The following is a 20,107-nucleotide window of genomic DNA, read 5'->3' on the forward strand; positions in this document are numbered from 1 at the left end:
TTAAGTCTAGAGAGATGTGTCTTATGTTTCGTAAAAATCGGTTCGGACATTTGGCATAGCGTATTGAATTAAGTCTAGAACGATGTGTGTTAAGATTCGTGAAAATCGGTTCAGATTTAGATATAGCTCCTGCATATGCATATAAACGGGCACCAAACTCCTAATGTTTCATATAGTCGGCCCAATCCGATTTTACTACTTTCCTTACTGATTTAAAAAATATTTTTAAAAGCCTTAGACAAGGCCTGGATGTTTTAAAGGTTTTAGGCAAGGCGTGGATTTTTTAAAGAGTCTAAAACATATTTTGTTTGTATAAAATTATTTTTATAGGCCATCATATGATGATGGACCCTCTCGTCTACTTAATGTATACAATCATGTAAATCACACGCCCTCATTACACCCTATTATAAACATAAACGTATGCTATATTAAGACATTAACACGGAGAGTGGCAGAAAAAAATCTCATTAGAGTAAGGGGATTAGTTGCTGTTACTCTCCATTTGCTCTCTCTCTAACATAAATATGCCGATCAGCTAGCTCACTCATGAAAAATGAACGAATTCATTCTTTTTCGAAAATACTATTTTTTTAAAAATAGCCTTTACCAAATCGTCAGTTTTCCTCGAGTAGTGCTAACGATAACAAGTGAAAATTTTGTTTAGGGAACGTCGTCCGTATACGAATTGCAGAAGGAAAAGTGGAAGTGTTCGGATTGTGGGCCATTTTTTTCTATTGAATTTTCGCAAGAAAGAAAATTTTTGATGAGAAAAGAAAGAAAAAAAATTAGTCAATGAAGAAAGAAAGTGATGAGCCAGCTGTTCTAAGAAGTGGACAATTTTCCGGTGAAAAATAAGACGGAAAGAAAATTTTCTTAGCCTTTGTGTTCAAAGTTGTAGAAAAAGAAAATAAATTTATGTATACTATAACCGTCTATTATACATGCTGATCTGCTGATAATATACATACATAAATATATATTTAAGTGAGTGAGTGGATATATTGCTCTTTTTTGTTGCGATCGGTCGGGCTTTACTCAAAAGTGGTAACATTTCGGGCTTTATTGTGAAGAAGAAGAAGCGGAACAAAAAGAAAAAAATCGACGACGCAATTTCTCGCTTAAAATATCCTTTGTTTTTGCATTGTGTGTTCGTGTGTGTCAATAAAATCGTTAATAGATCACAAAACGAAAATTCAAAAGAGAGTGAGAGAGTGCCACAATTGAAGAAAACGAAAAATCGGAAAAAAAACAAAAATAAACCCCAAGTGAAACGTAAAAACCATTTTACATAAATAAGCAGCCATTGTCTTGCAACATGGCCAGTAATGAATCAACCGAGACTGAATTAAATTCACCGCCACCACAACCCCAACCGACAACACCAACAACAACAGCCATGCCAAGTGAAAATATTGGAGAAGAAATTTCTGAAGTCGTTGAAGCTTCCAATCAACGTCGCAGATCTGCTGCCTATCGTGGAGTCCATTTTGCCTCCGTGCCCGAGGAGAATGAAGACGACGTGGAGCAGGAGGATCTCTGGTGGAGAGAAGTAGAAAATGCTGAATTCACCCTAGATCATGTTCCGCATGTAACATCGGTATTTACACCCTCTCCGGAGGATATACTCGAACAACCCACCAGTCCGGAGGAGACTTTGAATGCCATTTACGATGAAGAATTCGAAAGGCTACATCGTATTGCAACTCGCATCAAGAATACGATGGAAGAGCAAAGGGTTCGGCATTTCAGTGAATCAAGTCAGGATAATGACACGCAATTGAAAGTGGAGGCGGAGGAAGTTCTTCAAACTCCCTCGACAACTGCTGGCGCCACAGCTAACAAAGAACAAAGTTTGGATGAATTTAAAGAGGAATTACGCCTCAAGCGCCTAACACGACAATCTGCCATTCAGGGCCTGCGTGATGAAATCTCTTTGTTGCGTAAACAACTGGAAAGGGAGCGTGACATCTCACGACGCCTACGTAATGGTGAACAAGTTGAAGAGTCACCTCCACTCGATTTGGAAGAGGAGAAAAAATCCTCTAAATCTCTTGCAGGGCTGGAGGGAGCCACTGCCTTACCCAAAAATTGCTCATCGGAACTCCTCGATGATAACGATGATGAAAATCCTATGGCACGCAGCCGTCATGCCAATATTGAATTGGCCAATGCCCAATTGGCTTTGCAAATGGCCAATTCAGAAAATCTTTCGTTGCGTGGCGAATTGGACATTGTACAAAAGCAAGTGGCCTCTTTGAAAGATGTCATTGCCTGTTGCAAGCAAATGTTAACGGTTAAAGAGGAACAATGCAATGAGGTAAGTGTAGCCGAACACCACCAACAGGGTATCCATAGCATAGCAAAAAAATGCACAGAAAATACCATGGTCTTCTGTCCATCCCCCCGGAACCCAGTGAACAAATTTTTATCAGACTTTTTTTGGGACCTACACAAGGCGTGGATTTTTTAAACAATATTTTTGAAAAGGACCTACACAAGACGTGGATTTTTTATACCCTACACAACTATGTTGTCAGGGTATTATAGCTTTGTGCACCCCCAATAGTTTGTAACGCCGCGAAATATTGGTCCTAGACCCAACATTAAGTATACCGATCGTCATATCTCGACTAGCTGAGTCGATCTAGACATGTGTGTCCGTCCGTCCGTCTGTCCATTATAATTTGTAAACACGATACAGGCCACAGTTATGGACCAATCTTCACGAAATTTTGCATGTAGGATGGGTTCTGACCAATGAAGACCCCTATTGCTTTTGGAAAAGATCGGTTAATATTTAGGGGATGAAATGGACCAAAAACATTATTTTTGTCGGTTTTTCTGGTCGCTCCAGAGGCCGCAATTATGGCCCAAACACCGCGAATTTTTACATGGAGAAGCGGATCGGGCCAGAGAATAAGCATGCATGTTTTGATAAAGATCGGTCAATATTTAGTGGGTCAAATGGACCCTGACTTTTGTGTGAAAAATGACAAAATTTGTATTCTATGGCATATATATTTACTCCTGGAGGATGTAGACCCGAGGAGTTGATAGCATATCCAAGAGGAGTGGTTGGCCTTTAAATTGATACCAAATATAGTGATGTATCTACTCAGATGTGGGAGTTACAGTCAAATATTTACAGGTGCTTACGTATTCAGATATTATTTAGAAACTCATTACCAAATATAAAGGGGGAATATCGCGCTGATGGCTTTAAAATTTTTCATGAAGTTCCAGTTATGGTCAAGAACAACGCAATTTTCGGTGATGATCAGATTGAAATTTTGGGATGAAATGGACCGAAAACTTAATTTTTTGTGTGTTTTCGAGTCGAGTATAATCCGAAAATCACAACAAAAACCACAGTGAAGGTAATCTGGACAAGTAATTAGAAGGACTGTACTGAATATTCGAAAAAGTAAGGAAGAGGTGTTGTTGACCTCTAATCGGGCATGAGGGGGCAAATATCACGAAATATTACTCAGACTCGGAATAAACATCTTCAGAAAGTTAGAGTTCGTGGTAGTTGTGTAGGGTATCGTATGGTCGGCCCCGTCCGACTATACTGCTCCGCTCACTGGTTAAAGAATATTTTTGAAAAGGACCATTCACACAAGGCGTGGATTTTTTAAAGAATATTTTTGAAAAGGATTCACACAAGGCGTGGATTTTTTAAAGAATATTTTTGAAAAGGATTCACACAAGGCGTGGATTTTTTAAAGAATATTTTTGAAAAGGATTCACACAAGGCGTGGATTTTTTAAAGAATATTTTTGAAAAGGATTCACACAAGGCGTGGATTTTTTAAAGAATATTTTTGAAAAGGATTCACACAAGGCGTGGATTTTTTAAAGAATATTTTTGAAAAGCTTCCCTTCACACAAGGCGTGGATTTTTTAAAGAATATTTTTGAAAAGGATTCACACAAGGTGTGGATTTTTTAAAGAATATTTTTGAAAAGGTGGGTCTTCTTCCAGGTCTGCAAGAGGCGTGGATTTTTTAAAGAATATTTTTGAAAAGGATTCACACAAGGCGTGGATTTTTTAAAGAATATTTTTGAAAAGGATTCACACAAGGCGTGGATTTTTTAAAGAATATTTTTGAAAAGGATTCACACAAGGCGTGGATTTTTTAAAGAATATTTTTGAAAAGGACCATTCACACAAGGCGTGGATTTTTTAAAGAATATTTTTGAAAAGGACCATTCACACAAGGCGTGGATTTTTTAAAGAATATTTTTGAAAAGGACCATTCACACAAGGCGTGGATTTTTTAAAGAATATTTTTGAAAAGGACCATTCACACAAGGCGTGGATTTTTTAAAGAATATTTTTGAAAAGGACCATTCACACAAGGCGTGGATTTTTTAAAGAATATTTTTGAAAAGGACCATTCACACAAGGCGTGGATTTTTTAAAGAATATTTTTGAAAAGGACCATTCACACAAGGCGTGGATTTTTTAAAGAATATTTTTGAAAAGGACCATTCACACAAGGCGTGGATTTTTTAAAGAATATTTTTGAAAAGGACCATTCACACAAGGCGTGGATTTTTTAAAGAATATTTTTGAAAAGGACCATTCACACAAGGCGTGGATTTTTTAAAGAATATTTTTGAAAAGGACCATTCACACAAGGCGTGGATTTTTTAAAGAATATTTTTGAAAAGGACCATTCGCACAAGGCGTGGATTTTTTAAAGAATATTTTTGAAAAGGACCATTCACACAAGGCGTGGATTTTTTAAAGAATATTTTTGAAAATCTCGACTAGCTGAGTCGATCTAGACATGTGTGTCCGTCCGTCTGTCCGTCTGTCCATTATAATTTGTAAAGACGATACAGGCCACAGTTATGGACCAATCTTCACGAAATTTTGCATGTAGGATGGGTTCTGGCCAATGAAGACCCCTATTGTTTTTGGTAAAGATCGGTTAATATTTAGGGGATGATATGGACCAAATACTTAATTTTTGTCGGTTTTTCTGGTCGCTCCAGAGGTCGCAATTATGGCCCAAACATCGCAAATTTTTACATTGATCGCAATTTTTTTTTGTGTGTTTTCGAGTCGAATATAATCCGATCATCACAACACAACCCACCGTGAAGGGGATCTGGACAAGTAATTAGAAGGGCTTTACGTTGACCTCTAATCGGGCAAGAGGATGCAATATCACGAGTAAACTTCCGCAGAAAGTTAGAATTCCGTGGTAGTTGTGTAGGGTATCGTATGGTCGGCCCCGTCCGACTATACTGCTCCGCTCACTGGTTTAAAGAATAGTTTTTCAGACACCAAAAGAGGCGTGGGTTTTTTTAAAGAATATTTTTTCAAGGATTACCCCAGGAGTTGATTTTTTATAGAATATCTTTTCAAGGATTGCCCAAGGAGTGGATTTTTTAAAGAATATTTTTTCAAGGCTTACCAAAGGCGTAGGTTTTAAAAAAATATATTTTTCAAGCATTTAACAAAGGCTCTGGTATATCTCGTATTTTAAAAAAGCTTTCCTTTAAAAAATGTTCACTGGGTATATAAACCCCCCCTAGGGGTATACTCTTTCTCTGTGTGTATGTGTCTGTGTATTTTAAATTAAGAATTTAAAATATTCGTATTGTTTGTTTTTTTTTTCTTTCCTTTTCTTTCTATTTGCCGCTGTTTTCGTTTTCGTTGTTTTTGGTTTTTTTTTGCATTCAGGTTATCATTGAAATGCTGAATAAAGCCATAAAACGTTTATAATTGATTAGAGAGGTAGAAGAGGTTGCACCACTGTGCCGCCATCGCCGCCTTTTATTTTTCAGTTTCTCAGTTACCCTGCACTGCCCTGAAGTGAACATGAATTCCGCCAGCCTGCCTGCCAGACAGCCATCCAGCACAAATATTGGGCTGCTGCAGTTGCAGATGATTGTGATTTCATTTTGTGTGCCACAGCTGAGATGGCCTCAATTCTCATTGGATGATCATAAAAAAATGATGTTCGTGATGACGACGACGATGATGAGGATGTGGATGAAGAAGACGGTGATGACGATGATGCTGACAACGTTGACGACAATGCATTTACATTTTTTGTGTGCGTTTGTTTTTTGGAACTGAATATGGATATTGTGTGTCCCATAACCATGAATGAAGTAGTTTCCTCCTTGTGGAAATCTCCGTGGTATTTTTTGTTGTTATTGTTATTTAAGTCAATTTCTTTAAGAAATATTTTGAATTGTAATCGAAAAAAAAAAACATAACATTGCTAACATTCATAGCAGTTTCAAAGAAAGAAATGAAGCAAATATTAACATTAAAATATGCCACAATATTTTAAAATGGAAAATTGATTTGGTTTTATTATTGAATGGTAGGAATTATGGGTATGCGGGTATAGTTGTTGGATTAGGATGCGGAATTTGGAGATTAAAAACAGATACACGGCATTTATAGATTCGTATAAGAATGTATTTTAAAATTAACTTCCTTAAAAATCCAAGAGTATTTTTCAAGCTCCATTAAAAACTTGAATTTTTTAGAGAATATTTTCCAAGGCCCTCTATTGGAGTGGATTTTCAAAAAATATTTTTTAAGGTCCACAATAAGCGGGAATTATTTAAAGAATATTTTGCTATTTTTCAAGGATAGTTTTTAAGGTCCAAGAGCCTCAATAAGTGTGGTTATTTCTAAAGAATAATTTTTCAAGGTCAAATATATGCCCCGTTTTTTTAAATATTTTTTTTTCAAAGTCCACTATAAGCGTGGATGTTGTAGAATATTTTTCGATGCCCTCTGTAAGTGTGATTTTTTTAAAGAATATTTTCCAAGGTCAATTATAAGTTTGGATTTTTCAAAGAATGTTTTCAAGCGCAGATTTTTCTGGGTCCACTATAACAGGCACGTACGCATGATTTTTTTCACAGTAAATTTATGTTTGCAATAGCGATTTTTTTCATTTTGTACTACCGGCCCCCCCGGAATGAAATCCTGTGTACGTTGCTGCACTATAATAATATTTTTCAAGGCCCTCAAAAAATTTGGATTTTTAAAAACATATTATTTAGGACCAACTATAAGCGAGAAAATAATATTTTTTCAAGCCTGGATTTTGTTTTAAGGTCTAATATATGCTCCGATTTGTTCCTGAATATTTTTCAAGGTCCATTATAAGAATGGATATTCTAAGAATGTTTCTCAAGGCTCATTATTGGGGTGGGGGGTTTTTTTAAGAATATTTTTCAGGTCTACTATATGCTCCGACTTGTTCAAGATGTTTCAAGGCCCACAGTAAACGTGGATTTTTTAAAGAACATTTTTCAAAGCCTAACTTTAAGCGTGGATTTTATCAATAATATTTTTCAAGGCTCTACCGTAAAAAGTTTATCAATATTGAGATTGGTCCACCATTTTAAGGTAGCGCCAAATTGTGTCATTTTGGGGAGTTTGGGCAAGCTTTCAACCGACTTGACCTTAATTGTATATTATTGACTCTCATTGGGTTGAAAATCTTTCTATCCAAATTAAAAGCAGTGAGCGGAGCACTATTGTCGGACTGGGCCGACTATACGATACTCTATAAATCTGCCACGGAACTCTATTTTTTTCGAATGAACTTGTGCAATATTCCGGGATATTTGCACCCTCTTGCTCGATTACAGGCCAACAGCGCCTCTTCTTTACATCACCTCTTCCTTGCACTTCGGAAAATAATATTTCTTATATTCAGTACAGACCTTCTAATTATTTGTATAGTTTCCCTTCACCTTGGATTGTTTTGATATGTTCGGCTTATAATTATACCGCACACAACTATGTTGTTAGGGCATTATAGCTTTGTGCAGCCCCAAGAGTTTGTTACGCCACGAAATATTGATCCTAGACCCACCTATAAGTATCGCGGCTAGCTGAGTCGATCTAGACATGATTGTCGCTCCGTCCGTCCGTCTGTCCATTACAATTTGTAAACACGTTACATGCCACAGAAATTTTGCTTGTAGGATGGGTTCTAACCAGTGAAGACCCCTATTGTTTTTGGTAAATATCGGTTAATATTTAGGGGGTGAAATGGATCAGATACTTAATTTTTGTCGTTTTTTGTGGTCGCTCCAGAGACCGCAATTATGGCCCGAACATTGCACAATTTTACATGGAGAAGGGGATCGGACCAAAAAATAAGCATGTCTATTTTGTTAAGGATAGAGGGCGGCAATGGATCCAGGTATGGTCAAGGACAACGCCTATAATTTTCGGTGATGATCAGATCAGTTTCGGTCCACTTCATCCCATCATATTGTGTTCTTTTTCGAGTCGATCTATATGTCACAATTGAAACCCGAGCATCACAACACAACCCACGGTGAAGGGAATCTGGAGAAGTAATTAGAAGAGCTGTATTGAATATTAGTAATATCTTTTGACCTCTAGCCGGTCAAGAGGGTGCCAATATCGCGAAATATTGCTCAAGATCAGAATGTTGTACCGCAGAAAGTTAGATTTTCGTGTAAGTTGTGTAGGGTATCATATGGTCGGCCCCGTCCAACTATAATGCTCCGTTTACTACTTGATTCTCATTTAGGTAAAAAACCTGCTTACCAACAATTATCAAAATTCGCGTCATTACCAGGTTAGCCCTATACTCGATATCTTCCAAATTTTGTGCTCATTACCAATCGAATTGGGTCAAACTTAATATTTTCATATATCGGCTTATCGGAGGCAAACAAACATATATACAAAAGAAATATATATATATATATATATATTTGAAAATCCCGCCCAATTTTCGGTATTTTTGGCTATTATTAATATTGAGTGTTAACTGAAAAGACTGTAGTTTGGCATTTCGACCTTTCGGAAGTTTACATACATATGTGCAGAAAATGATCATTATAGGTTTATGTTTAGACATAACGCACATAAAAATGCCTAGCTAATTTTAACCTCCCATCAGGCAATTCACAATGACACGGCCATCGTATAAATGTCCAGCCCTTTTTAAAATTGTTTTCTAGTGCGTATGTTTTTGTTAAGAAATTTCATTATTTTCATAATCGGTATTTTCCTACATGGAAATTTTTATACCCTACACAACTATGTTGTCAGGGTATTATAGCTTTGTGCAGCCCCAAATGTTTGTAACGCCGCGAAATATTGGTCCTAGACCCACCTTTAAGTATACCGATCGTCATATCTCGACTAGCTGAATCGATCTAGACATGTGTGTCCGTCCGTCCGTCCGTCTGTCCATTATAATTTGTAAACACGATACAGGCCACAGTTATGGACCAATCTTCACGAAATTTTGCATGTAGGATGGGTTCTGGCCAATGAAGACCCCTATTGTTTTTGGGAAAGATCGGTTAATATTTAGGGGATGAAATGGACCAAATACTGAATTTTTGTCGGTTTTTCTGGTCGCTCCAGAGGCCGCAATTATGGCCCAAACATCGTGAAATTGTACATGGAGAAGGGGATCGGACCTAAGAATAATCATGCCTGTTTTGATAAAGATCGGTCAATATTTAACGGGTCAAATGGGCCCTGACTTTTGTGTGAAAAATTACAAAATTTTTATTCTGGGGCGTATATACTTGCTCCTGAAGGACATATACTCGAGATGTTGATATTTTGTCCAAGATGAGTTGTTGACCTTCAAATTGATACCAAATATATGGCTGTATGTGACCCGATGCGGGAGTTATACGTAATTAAGTAAAGGTGACTATGTGCATATTTTTACTATTGCTCCATTAAAGGACGGAAATGTCGCACTGATAGCTTTGAAATTGTACATGAACTACCGATTATGGTCAAGGACGACGCCTATAGTTTTCGGTGAAGTTGAGATTACATTCAGGGGGTGCAATGAACCAAAAAACTTTAATTTTGTCAGATTTTCTAGTCGCTCTAGAGTCAATTATTATATGCAGAACATCACATATTTTACAAGGTGAAGGGGATCTGATCAAATACTTACAGCGGCTGTTTAGATGTTGATCGGTCGATTTTCCGAGAGTCAAATCAACCAAAACCTAAAGTGACCAATTTTTTATTTTATGGTGTAAAAATTCACTTCAATAAAAAATATTTTGGAAAATATGCAAATATGGAGTTGTTGATCTAAAATCGGTAAAAAGGGTGCAAATATCACGAAATATTGCTTAGGCTCAGAATATAGAACCGCCGAAAGTGTGCTTTTCGTGGTAGTTGTGTAGGGTATCATATGGTCGGCCCCGTCCGACTATACTGCTCCGCTCACTGGTTATTATTATTTATAGAAATTATTTAAAGGCAGCAACATTTTGTCCACCACTGTGTTTTTCATTTTTCAATTCGAACATTTGCATTAACATATCAACGCTATGACCCAATTTCATTGGACGATAACATATTTCAATATGGCCATCTGTCCGTTAATATTACACAAAACAAATACGGATATGAACACACAGAATTTTCGCACAATAAAAATGTCATAATTTGTTTGTATAATTTTATATACATACAAACATGCACATACATTGTGACGCTAGGTCTGAAAAAAAACGAAATATTTATAATTATTGGCTAATAAACCAAAAAGAATTTTGCTGGTTATGGTTAAAAGTTTGCGATAGGGGAATGAGTTCGTAATAAACAGGGATGACATTACTGAGACAATGTTTGAATCACTCAGTAATGGCCCACATCAGTTACCCACTCCCACTCAGATACTTTTTGAACTTTGAAGTTGGAACCTATGTATATTGAAATATATTGAAAATATTCCATGATGAGGAATTTTCGTCTGATAGCCCATATCTACAATTTTTAGAGAATAGAATATGGAAACTAACGTAAAAGTGGAACTATGATTTGAATTAGTTTAGAAACCAAAGAAAAGTGTGTGAGATGAGGTATAATACACACTGAGAACCCGATGGAAAAATGAGGAAATTTAGGATTAAATCGGGACGTATTTTTAAAAATGCTACGAGGAGGTGTTGTTGGTTATTTTTGCCAGAAGAAGAATTTTGGAAGATTAAACAAATATGTTCATACCTATTTTTATCAGCTAGACCCATAGATTTTTAAAATCGACAGCAGTATCGTTATATTTATCTTTCATGTATAATATACAATTTGTTATTTTTGTTAGTTAGGTCATTTTGTTTTCTTTTGTCTCTGCTGCCATTTTAAATACATCTGCATCGCTTTTTGGCAAATATTTTCCCCTCGTGTAGGCTATTGACAATTGTTTGAATTAAATAGGAGATTGAAGAAGGGGGTAGTTTGTGGCAAATGACGAAATACAAAACAAAAAAATTTTGATAAATTAAGTGAAATTTGTTGAAGATGAAAGTACAACCAGACATTCTGTCAACGAAAACATGTTTAAGGAAAATATTTAAATGGAAATATGTTGCATAATCGATTTATTTGAAGGTGAACAATGTAATTATTTCGATAAAGATATCATATGAAAAAAGTCACAATCGAATTTGTTTATAATACAGTTCGTGTGGTTATCGAGGACATAGGACAGCCACTAGGGACTTGGCTATGATAAATGTCATGAAAAAGATTTTGTGCTGTAAACCGTCCGCCATAAGGTAAAGTGTATTTTAAATCTGAGAATCTGTGGAAATCACAAGATCGCAATATTTGACATATAGTTTTAAAATTTTGCTCACTTATGTTTGGTCTTACAAATGACAGGTATCGTCGGTCCACGTTTTTATACCCTTCACCACACTGTGGTACAGGGTATTATGTCTTTGTACATATGTTTGTAACAGGTAAAAGGAATCGAGATAGACCCATGGTTTCTTTTGAGAATATGCATAGAATCACTTTCTGAGTCGATTTATGCATGTCCGTCCGTCCGTCTGTCCATGTTAAATTGTAAACAAAGTACAGGTCGGATTTATGATTCGAATTGGACGGAATTTGGCACAGCGCATTTGTTTGGACCAAGGACGAACCCTATTGAAATTGGGAAAAATCAGTTCAGATTTAGATATAGCTCCCATATATATTTTCGTCTGATTTAAGGTAAATGGTGTACCAAAGTCCCTATTTATCTTTCGATTTGCACGAAATTTGGCATAGCGTACTGAATTAAGTCTATAATGATGTGTGTTAAGTTTCGAGAAAATTGGTTCAGATTTATAAGTTCCTTCCATATATATTTTCGTGCGATTTTATGTAATGGGTGCACAAAAGTCCCTATATATCTTTCGATTTGCACGAATTTTGGTATAGGGCACTGAATTAAGTCTAGAATGATGTTGCTAAACTTCGTGAAAAGATCCATATCTAGGCCGATTGACACAACGTACTGAAGTAATATAAATTAGTCTCTGGGAAGTTTCTCTGTAATCTGTTCAGAAATAGATATATAACGCCACGTCTGTTAGGATACATATGTAGAATATACCCAAAGTGATGAAGGGTATCATATAGTCGGCCCAGTCCGACTTTACTACTTTCCTTACTGGTTTAATATTGTTCCCATATTTGTTCCGCACTGTTCGTGTGAATTTTTGCGGTTTTGTCATATTTTCCCAACGTAGAGGATGCAATTTGTTATTTCGGATTATGACACATATTTATATAGAAACTGATCTATATAGGTCCATATTTTGAAATATCTTCTATATAAAGGTCCTGCCGAATTTTCGGTAGTATGAAGGATTGTGTCGAATTTTCTAACCGACGTGCATTTAATTTGGTATCCCAGGTTCGTGGAGGGTGTGAACCACTTTTTAAAACTATTTCCATGTATATCAAGGGTTTGTTATATCGCGTCATTTTGGATATTTTAAAAATTTTAGCCGAATTTACTCATTGAAGTGAAGTAATGTTGAAATGCCACTAAAGAGACTTGAATTTAGGAATCCGGTGAAAAAACTACTTCCTAGCAGATTACAAAATAGGACAATATTTTTAAATACGCTCAACTATGTTGTAAGGGTAATATAGCTTTGTGCGGTCCCAGGAGTTTGTGATGCCGTCTTTTAGTATACCAAGTAAGCATTAGTTATTATTAGAGGGTTGCTCTAGAGTCCACAATTATGACCCCAACGTCTGGTAACGCATCTCTCTATTCATAGTAATCGGTGAATTTTTTAGCGGGTCAAATGTAGCCAGACATTTGTGTGAAAAATATCGCGGAATTTTGCACAGGCTCGGAATATAGATCCGCAGAAAGGTTATCATAAAGTCTACCCCGTCCGGCTATATTGATCCGGCTATATTGCTCCGCTTACTGGTTTTTGATATGCTAAACCTACTAGCCTAGTTGTCCAACCTTAGTGTCTATAATATTCTAAAAACATAAAATACCCTTCCAATACCCAGCTTATATGGGGACAATGTTATAGCGATATATAAATTCACGAACTTTTTAAAAAATGAACTCTCGATAATTTGATCATATTTTCATATTTTTCGGGGTAGATCATATTTTCACATTTTCGATTCGACCAGCTTATTTACCGTTAATTCCCTGTTTTTTTTCCAATACCTAAATGTCAGTTTGAGTGTACCATTATAGAGAGTTCACTGTATATTTTGTGTATAATAAAGCACAATGTTTATAAAATATTTTTTATCAAGTTGGCAGGTGCGGAAAATGAAAAAAAATTGTACTCACCCTCAGGTTGAATTGCTCGAATTTTTGGTCAATTATATCTGAAATATAAGAATCAAAGAAAAATTATATGAACCTTCAATATTTTGCGGATTTCTTTCATAAATCAAAGTAATTATACCCTACAAAACTATGTTCCGTCTCCCTCCGTCCGTCCGTGTGACCATTATAATTTAAATCAATCCTGACGATATTTTACATGTAGGTTTGGTGCGGACCAAACAAAACGCCTATTTTTTTGATAATGATCCGTAAATATTTAGGTGAGCAAGAGATGCAACAGTTTTTTGTAAGAGGCCACAATTATGAACCGAACATTATGAAATTTTACACAGCCAAAGGGGACCAATATTTCGCATGGCAAATGGACGCAGACATTCGTGTGAAAAAGGGCAAAATTTCTTTCTATGGCGGAGGAGGATATAGAGCTGAAAGTTGAAAAGAATAAATGTTACCCTTAAATTGATACCACTTATATTGATATATCTACTCGGAATTTGAAGTTGTACTAAAATATTTGAAGTTTTCAAATGAAGTTCCAGTTATGGTCAAAGACGTCGGCTATAGTTTTCGGTGTAGTAATCAGAAGATATTTATTGGATGAAACGGACTAAAACTTTTTATACCCTTCACCACACTGTGGTACAGGGTATTATGTCTTTGTGCATATGTTTGTAACAGGCAAAAGGAAACGAGATAGACACATGGTTCCTTTTGAGAATATGCATAGAATCACTTTCTAAGTCTATTTATGCGTGTCCGTCCGTCTGTCTGTCCATGTTAAATTGTCAACAAATTTAGATGTAGCTCCCATATATATTTTCGTCCGATTTAAGGTAAATGGTGCGCCAAAGTCCCTAAATATCTTTCGATCTGCACGAAATTTGGCATAGCGTACTGAATAAAGGCTAGAATGACATGTGCTAAGTTTCGTGAAAATTGGTTCTGATTTAGATATAGCTCCCATATATATTTTCGTCCGATTTTATGTAATTGGTTCACCAAAGCCCCTTTATATCTTTCGATTTGCACGAATTTTGGTATAAGGTACTGAATTAAGTCTAGAATGATGTTGCTAAGCTTCGTGAAAATATCCATAGCTAGGCCGATTGACACAACGTACTGATATAATATAAATTTGTCTCTGTAGAATATATCTGAACCGATTTCATGGAAACTTGCCAGAGACAAATTTATACATCAGTACATTGTGTCGATCGGCCTAGCTATGGATCTTTTCACGAAGCTTAGCAACATCATTCTAGACTTAATTCAGTACCTTATACCAAAATTCATATGTAGAATATAACCAAAGTGGTGAAGGTTATCATATAGTCGGCCCAGTCCGACTTTACTACTTTCCTTACTGGTTTTTGTCTATTTTTGTGGATCTCCAGAGGCCACAATTATAAGTCGTACATCACAAAATCTCTCCCGGAATACATGATTGGTAGAATGACGAGCTGTCGACCTTTAAGGGGAACCCCACCATTCTCGATTTCGAAATATTGGCCCCATGTGTTTTTTTGGACCAAATCCGTTTCAGACAATGACTAGCTTTTGCGCACAATACCAAGCCTAGATCAAGTTTTAATATGTTTTTTTGGACCAAATCCGTTTCAGACAATGACTAGCTTTTGCGCACAATACCAAGCCTAGATCAAGTTTTAATATGGGATCCATTGGTCCACTCCGTGCGGTACCTTCCACACAAATGGTCTAAATATTTCATATTTATGAATCCAATATCAGGAGGAATAATAAAACCTGTGTGTTATGCTTAAGACCTCTGAAACCCATTGGCGGAGGGTACATATCTGTCGGCAACACCGATTGACACTTTTTTACTTGTTTTCCTGAATTTTATTCACTATGTTCTCATCATGCTGAAGGTAGTGTATTGAAATAGAAATGATGATCGATCTGCCAGATTTTGGTACAATTCATAGCAAATGTTCCCCCCATAAAGAAGCAAAGTAACTCCACACTATATTGGATGTTAGTTATTAAATTTCAGATTCCTGCAAATATTTATTCTACCTTTCATCAAATCCATTGCAATAACAACAACAACAAACAAGCGGGTAGAAAACTGACAATCTGTTGCTTTTAATTATTTGTTGTTGGACAATATTTAATTATTTGTACATTTATTCCTGTTTTGTGTTGCACTACAATTTAATAAATTAAAAATTAAAAAAAAAACAACTTTAATGAAAACAAAACATCCCCTACAAAAACAACAACAATAACAATACCAACAACAAAATATACACACAAACAAATACCAGTGTCATTGTCAAAGTTTTCTCTTACGCTGTGAGTTTATCGCGCTGCTTGGCGGCTATTTAATCGGCATTGGTGAAAATCTGTTTCATTATCATGTTAATGACACAACGATGAGTGTGATGAGTATGAGTGTGTGTAGTAGTAGTTGTCTGTGTGTTTGTTTGTATGTTGTCGTCGTTGTAGTTGTTGTTTTATTTATTAATAAATTTATTTAATATGTGTTTTCAACATTTGTTTATTTGCCAGTCGGCTGTCATTGTATTTGTCATATGTTTTATGCATGCATGCATAAATGTATGAGTACACACACACACACATACAGCAATGTGTATTAAGTACATACATCCACAGACACAGACAATCGTTTTTTCTTTTTGCAATGCTTTATAAGCATTACACGATTATTGCATCATAGGATCATAACACGCTGTCAAGCATATCAGCATTAATGTGATGCATGATGCTGTTGCATCCACATCATGATGTGGATATGTACACATGTGTGCGTGTGTGTTTGGGTGTGTAGTGAGTGAGTGGGCATGTGGATATGCAGCATGCCAGTCATCCAGTTTATTGTTCCTTGTAAAATCAATGTTTTTTGTTATTGCCGTCAGAAAATATAAAGAAGGGTATAGAGACGAGCTGTGGCTATTTAGCTGTAATTTGTCCCTTCAGATTATTCATTGGTTCGGATTCTTTCTTTATAGCTATTATGATATGTTTAATATTTACATATAACACGACTGGCCAATTTATATTCCATTTACATGGAATTTTTATTCTCCAATCTATTGTTAGGCTAATTGAAATATCCATCATGTCCATTGCAGAGCCTTCATTGTCCGCACACCTGTCGATATAATTAATTTTCTGAAGTTATTGCTAATAGTTTTGATTACTTGACCATATTTTCCAAGAAATGCAAAATATTAATCAATTGAGACAGGCAAATATTGTGCATATCTACAAAAGTTAATTTCAATTTTAGTTGGAATTACATTCAATTGAAGTTTAGAATTATTATTTTCAAATTATTAAGCTATTATTAATATCAATAGTAATATCATTGAAATCTTTTTGTAAAAGTTTTAATCAAGCCCATAGAGGGCTTTCTACTTACGATAATAAAATCATATAACTGACAAATGAACTTCTATGTACAGAATCGGTAGATTAAAACGGGTAAAAACATCGGTTTTATTATACTGTGAGGCAAACTCGAATTCATGGTCGGCGGTGGTGGTTGAAAATTCCTATTGGGTAGTAAAATACCTTGGTGAGTGTATGTAAACTTCAAACGGAAAAAATCGACATATATCAAAGTTCGGAAATATGGCGTAATCATTTTTTTTTGCAGGCGACCCTATTATTCATATAGAGATAACTTCATATCTTCATTTGCAGCTATTGTATGTATTTCTATACTCTTCACCCCACTGTGGTTCAGCACAGCTCATTTATTAAGCCCAAGGACGAACCCTATTGAAATTGGTGAAAATCGGTACAGATTTAGATATAGCTCCCATATATATTTTCGTCCGATTTAATGTAAATCGTGTACCATAGCCCCTATATATCTTTAGATTTGCACGAAATTTGGCGTATCGTACTGAATTAAATCTAGAATGATGTGTGTGAAGTTTCGTGAAAATCGGTTCAGATTTAGATATAGCTCCCATATATATTTTCGTCCGATTTAATGTAAATGGTGTACCATAGCCCCTATATATCTTTTGATTTGCACAAATTTTGGCGTATCGTACTGAATTAAATCTAGAATGATGTGTGTGAAGTTTCGTAAAAATCCCTATATATCTTTCGATTTCCGCGGATTTTCTACTTCCATTACTGGTTTGAGATTACATCCATTCAGTGAAATGAAATGAGGAATTTGTTTGTAGAACATTTCGTCCTTCTAACTCAATTCCTTGTGTTTCCTTTTCATCCTGGATTTATTGAACCGGACTTCAATTTATCACAAAATGTGATTTTTCGCAATGTTCTACAAAAATTTTGCTCATAAGATTTTAGGTGGGGTCCTCAAAGACGAGAAATCGATATTACTCATGTTTCTAAAACCCTCTATGTGTTTGTATTTCAATTAAGGGGAATCCCCCATTCTCGGGGTCAAAAAATTTTATTTAGTTTTTCGAATCTACACTAATCAAGAATGTCCCTACAAAATTTCAAGTGAAAATCTCAAGAACTCTTTATATGTAGTCGATTTATTGTGCCAACATCAAGTGACGGCAAGAGTCCTTCTCAAACATTAAACGAATTTTTCTCAAATTAGTGTTTTACGAATGGCGGGCACGATAACTCAAAAACTAATAATCCAATCGGTTCCAAATTTTGACACATTTCACTGGGAGTGTATAGCTATCGTATGAACTAGGATAATTCCAATCGGTTGAGATCTTTCTCATTTTTTAACTTGGTTTGTGGTAAAAAATAGGCGATTTTTCAAAAATATTTTTTTAAAGGTCCGCCATTTTGTTGATTTTTGAGCGAATTTTTGAATGATTCCCCTTACCCAATTGAAATTCTTTTTTAAGAAGAACTGTCGGATTCGACCGAATTATTTCATAAAACATATATATTTATTTCAAATACGTCAAAAACAACCGGTTTTCTCAATTTTTGAACCGGATACTCAGATAATAAAACCGGTTTTAATAATTTATATGCATAACATTAGAAAGCTAGTAAACAAGCATGCCAATTTTGTTGAACCGGACTATAATCGGTTGTATTATCTGAATATTCGGGTCAACATTTTAAAAACACGCTTTTGAAATATCATGCGAATGGACTATCCGATTTGAACCAATCTTTGCACGACCTATTATCTTTACTAAGCCCAGTTCAAGTCCGAAGATGGGTCCCATTGGTCCTCTCCATCTGGTACCCCCCTCCACAATAGGGTCAACATTTTTCAATATTTAATGGTTCCGATACTGTAACAGGGCAATTTTGATTTCGTAGATTCCGTTCCGCCTTACAGACCAAGCGAGTATCATATTTTTCTTGCATAGCAAAATTTCTTTAATGATAAAAAATTGGTATCTAGGGAGGATTGGATAAATCGACTACTAGTGTTTTTTTGCATATATAGAGCAGGACATCTATGAGAGACAAGAAAACGGTGCACATTTGGCTCAAATCTGACATTCCGAAGCATGTTAAATAAAGTCATATAGTTCATATAGTTCACCACACTGTGTTACAGGGTATTGTCTTTGTGCATATGTTTGTAACAGGCAAAAGGAAACGAGATATGCACATGGTTCCTTTTGAGTCGATTTATGTATGTCCGTCCTTCCTTCTGTCTGTCCATGTTAAATTGTAAACAAAGTACAAGTCGCATTTTTGATTCAAGTTGGATGGAATTTGGCACAGCTAATTTATTTGGCGCAAGGACGAACCCTATGAAGGTGGGAAAATTAGGTACAGATTTAGATATAGCTCCCATATATATATATATATATATATTCGTCCGATTTGATGTTAATGGTGCACTAAAGTTCCTATATGTCCTTCGATTTGCACGAAATTTGGCATAGCCTACTAAAATAAGTCTAGAGTCATGTGTGCTACATTTCCTGAAAATCGGTTCAGATTTAGATATAGCTACCATATATATTTTCGTCCGATTTGAGGTAAATATTGTACAAAAGACCCTTTATAACATTAGATTTGCACGAAATTTGGCATAGCGTTTTGAATTATATGTAGAACGATGAGTGTCCCTAGTCCCTATATATATTTTAATTTGCCCGAAATTGCATAGCGTAATGAATTAAGTTTAAAATGATGTGTGTTAAGTTTCCTGAAAATCGGTCCAGATTTAGATATACATGTACATTTTTGTACATGTATAATTTTTGTGGAAATTGTTCTAACTACTTTAAAGAAAATACTTATGTGCAGTTCATACACATTGTATTTAATTATACCCTACACAACTATGTTGTCAGGGTATTATAGCTTTGTGCAGCCCCAAAAGTTTGTAACGCCGCGAAATATTGGTCCTAGACCCACCTTTAAGTATACCGATCGTCATATCTTGACTAGATGAGTCGATCTAGACATGTGTGTCCGTCCGTCCGTCCGTCTGTCCATTATAATTTGTAAACACGATACAGGCCACAGTTATGGACCAATCTTCACGAAATTTTGCATGTAGGATGGGTTCTGGCCAATG

The 20,107-nt window shown here is 35.8% G+C and overlaps 1 protein-coding gene across 1 annotated transcript in view; it reads left to right on the forward strand.

Annotated features, from left to right (window-relative positions):
• Nucleotides 1-1,318: 1,318 nt before the first annotated feature.
• LOC133335409 (nucleoprotein TPR) overlaps nucleotides 1,319-20,107 on the forward strand; it is a 62,121-nt gene continuing 43,332 nt past the window's right edge. Inside the window, exon 1 of the mRNA XM_061543680.1 lies at nucleotides 1,319-2,320. Coding sequence (XP_061399664.1) covers nucleotides 1,319-2,320 — 1,002 coding nt within the window. The remainder of the gene's footprint in view (nucleotides 2,321-20,107) is intronic.

The sequence above is a fragment of the Musca vetustissima genome, unplaced genomic scaffold, assembly GCF_032173495.1.
Source record: "Musca vetustissima isolate MV318-11 ecotype Yass unplaced genomic scaffold, APGP_CSIRO_Mvet_v1 utg34971, whole genome shotgun sequence".
Classification (NCBI taxonomy): Eukaryota; Metazoa; Arthropoda; class Insecta; order Diptera; family Muscidae; genus Musca; species Musca vetustissima.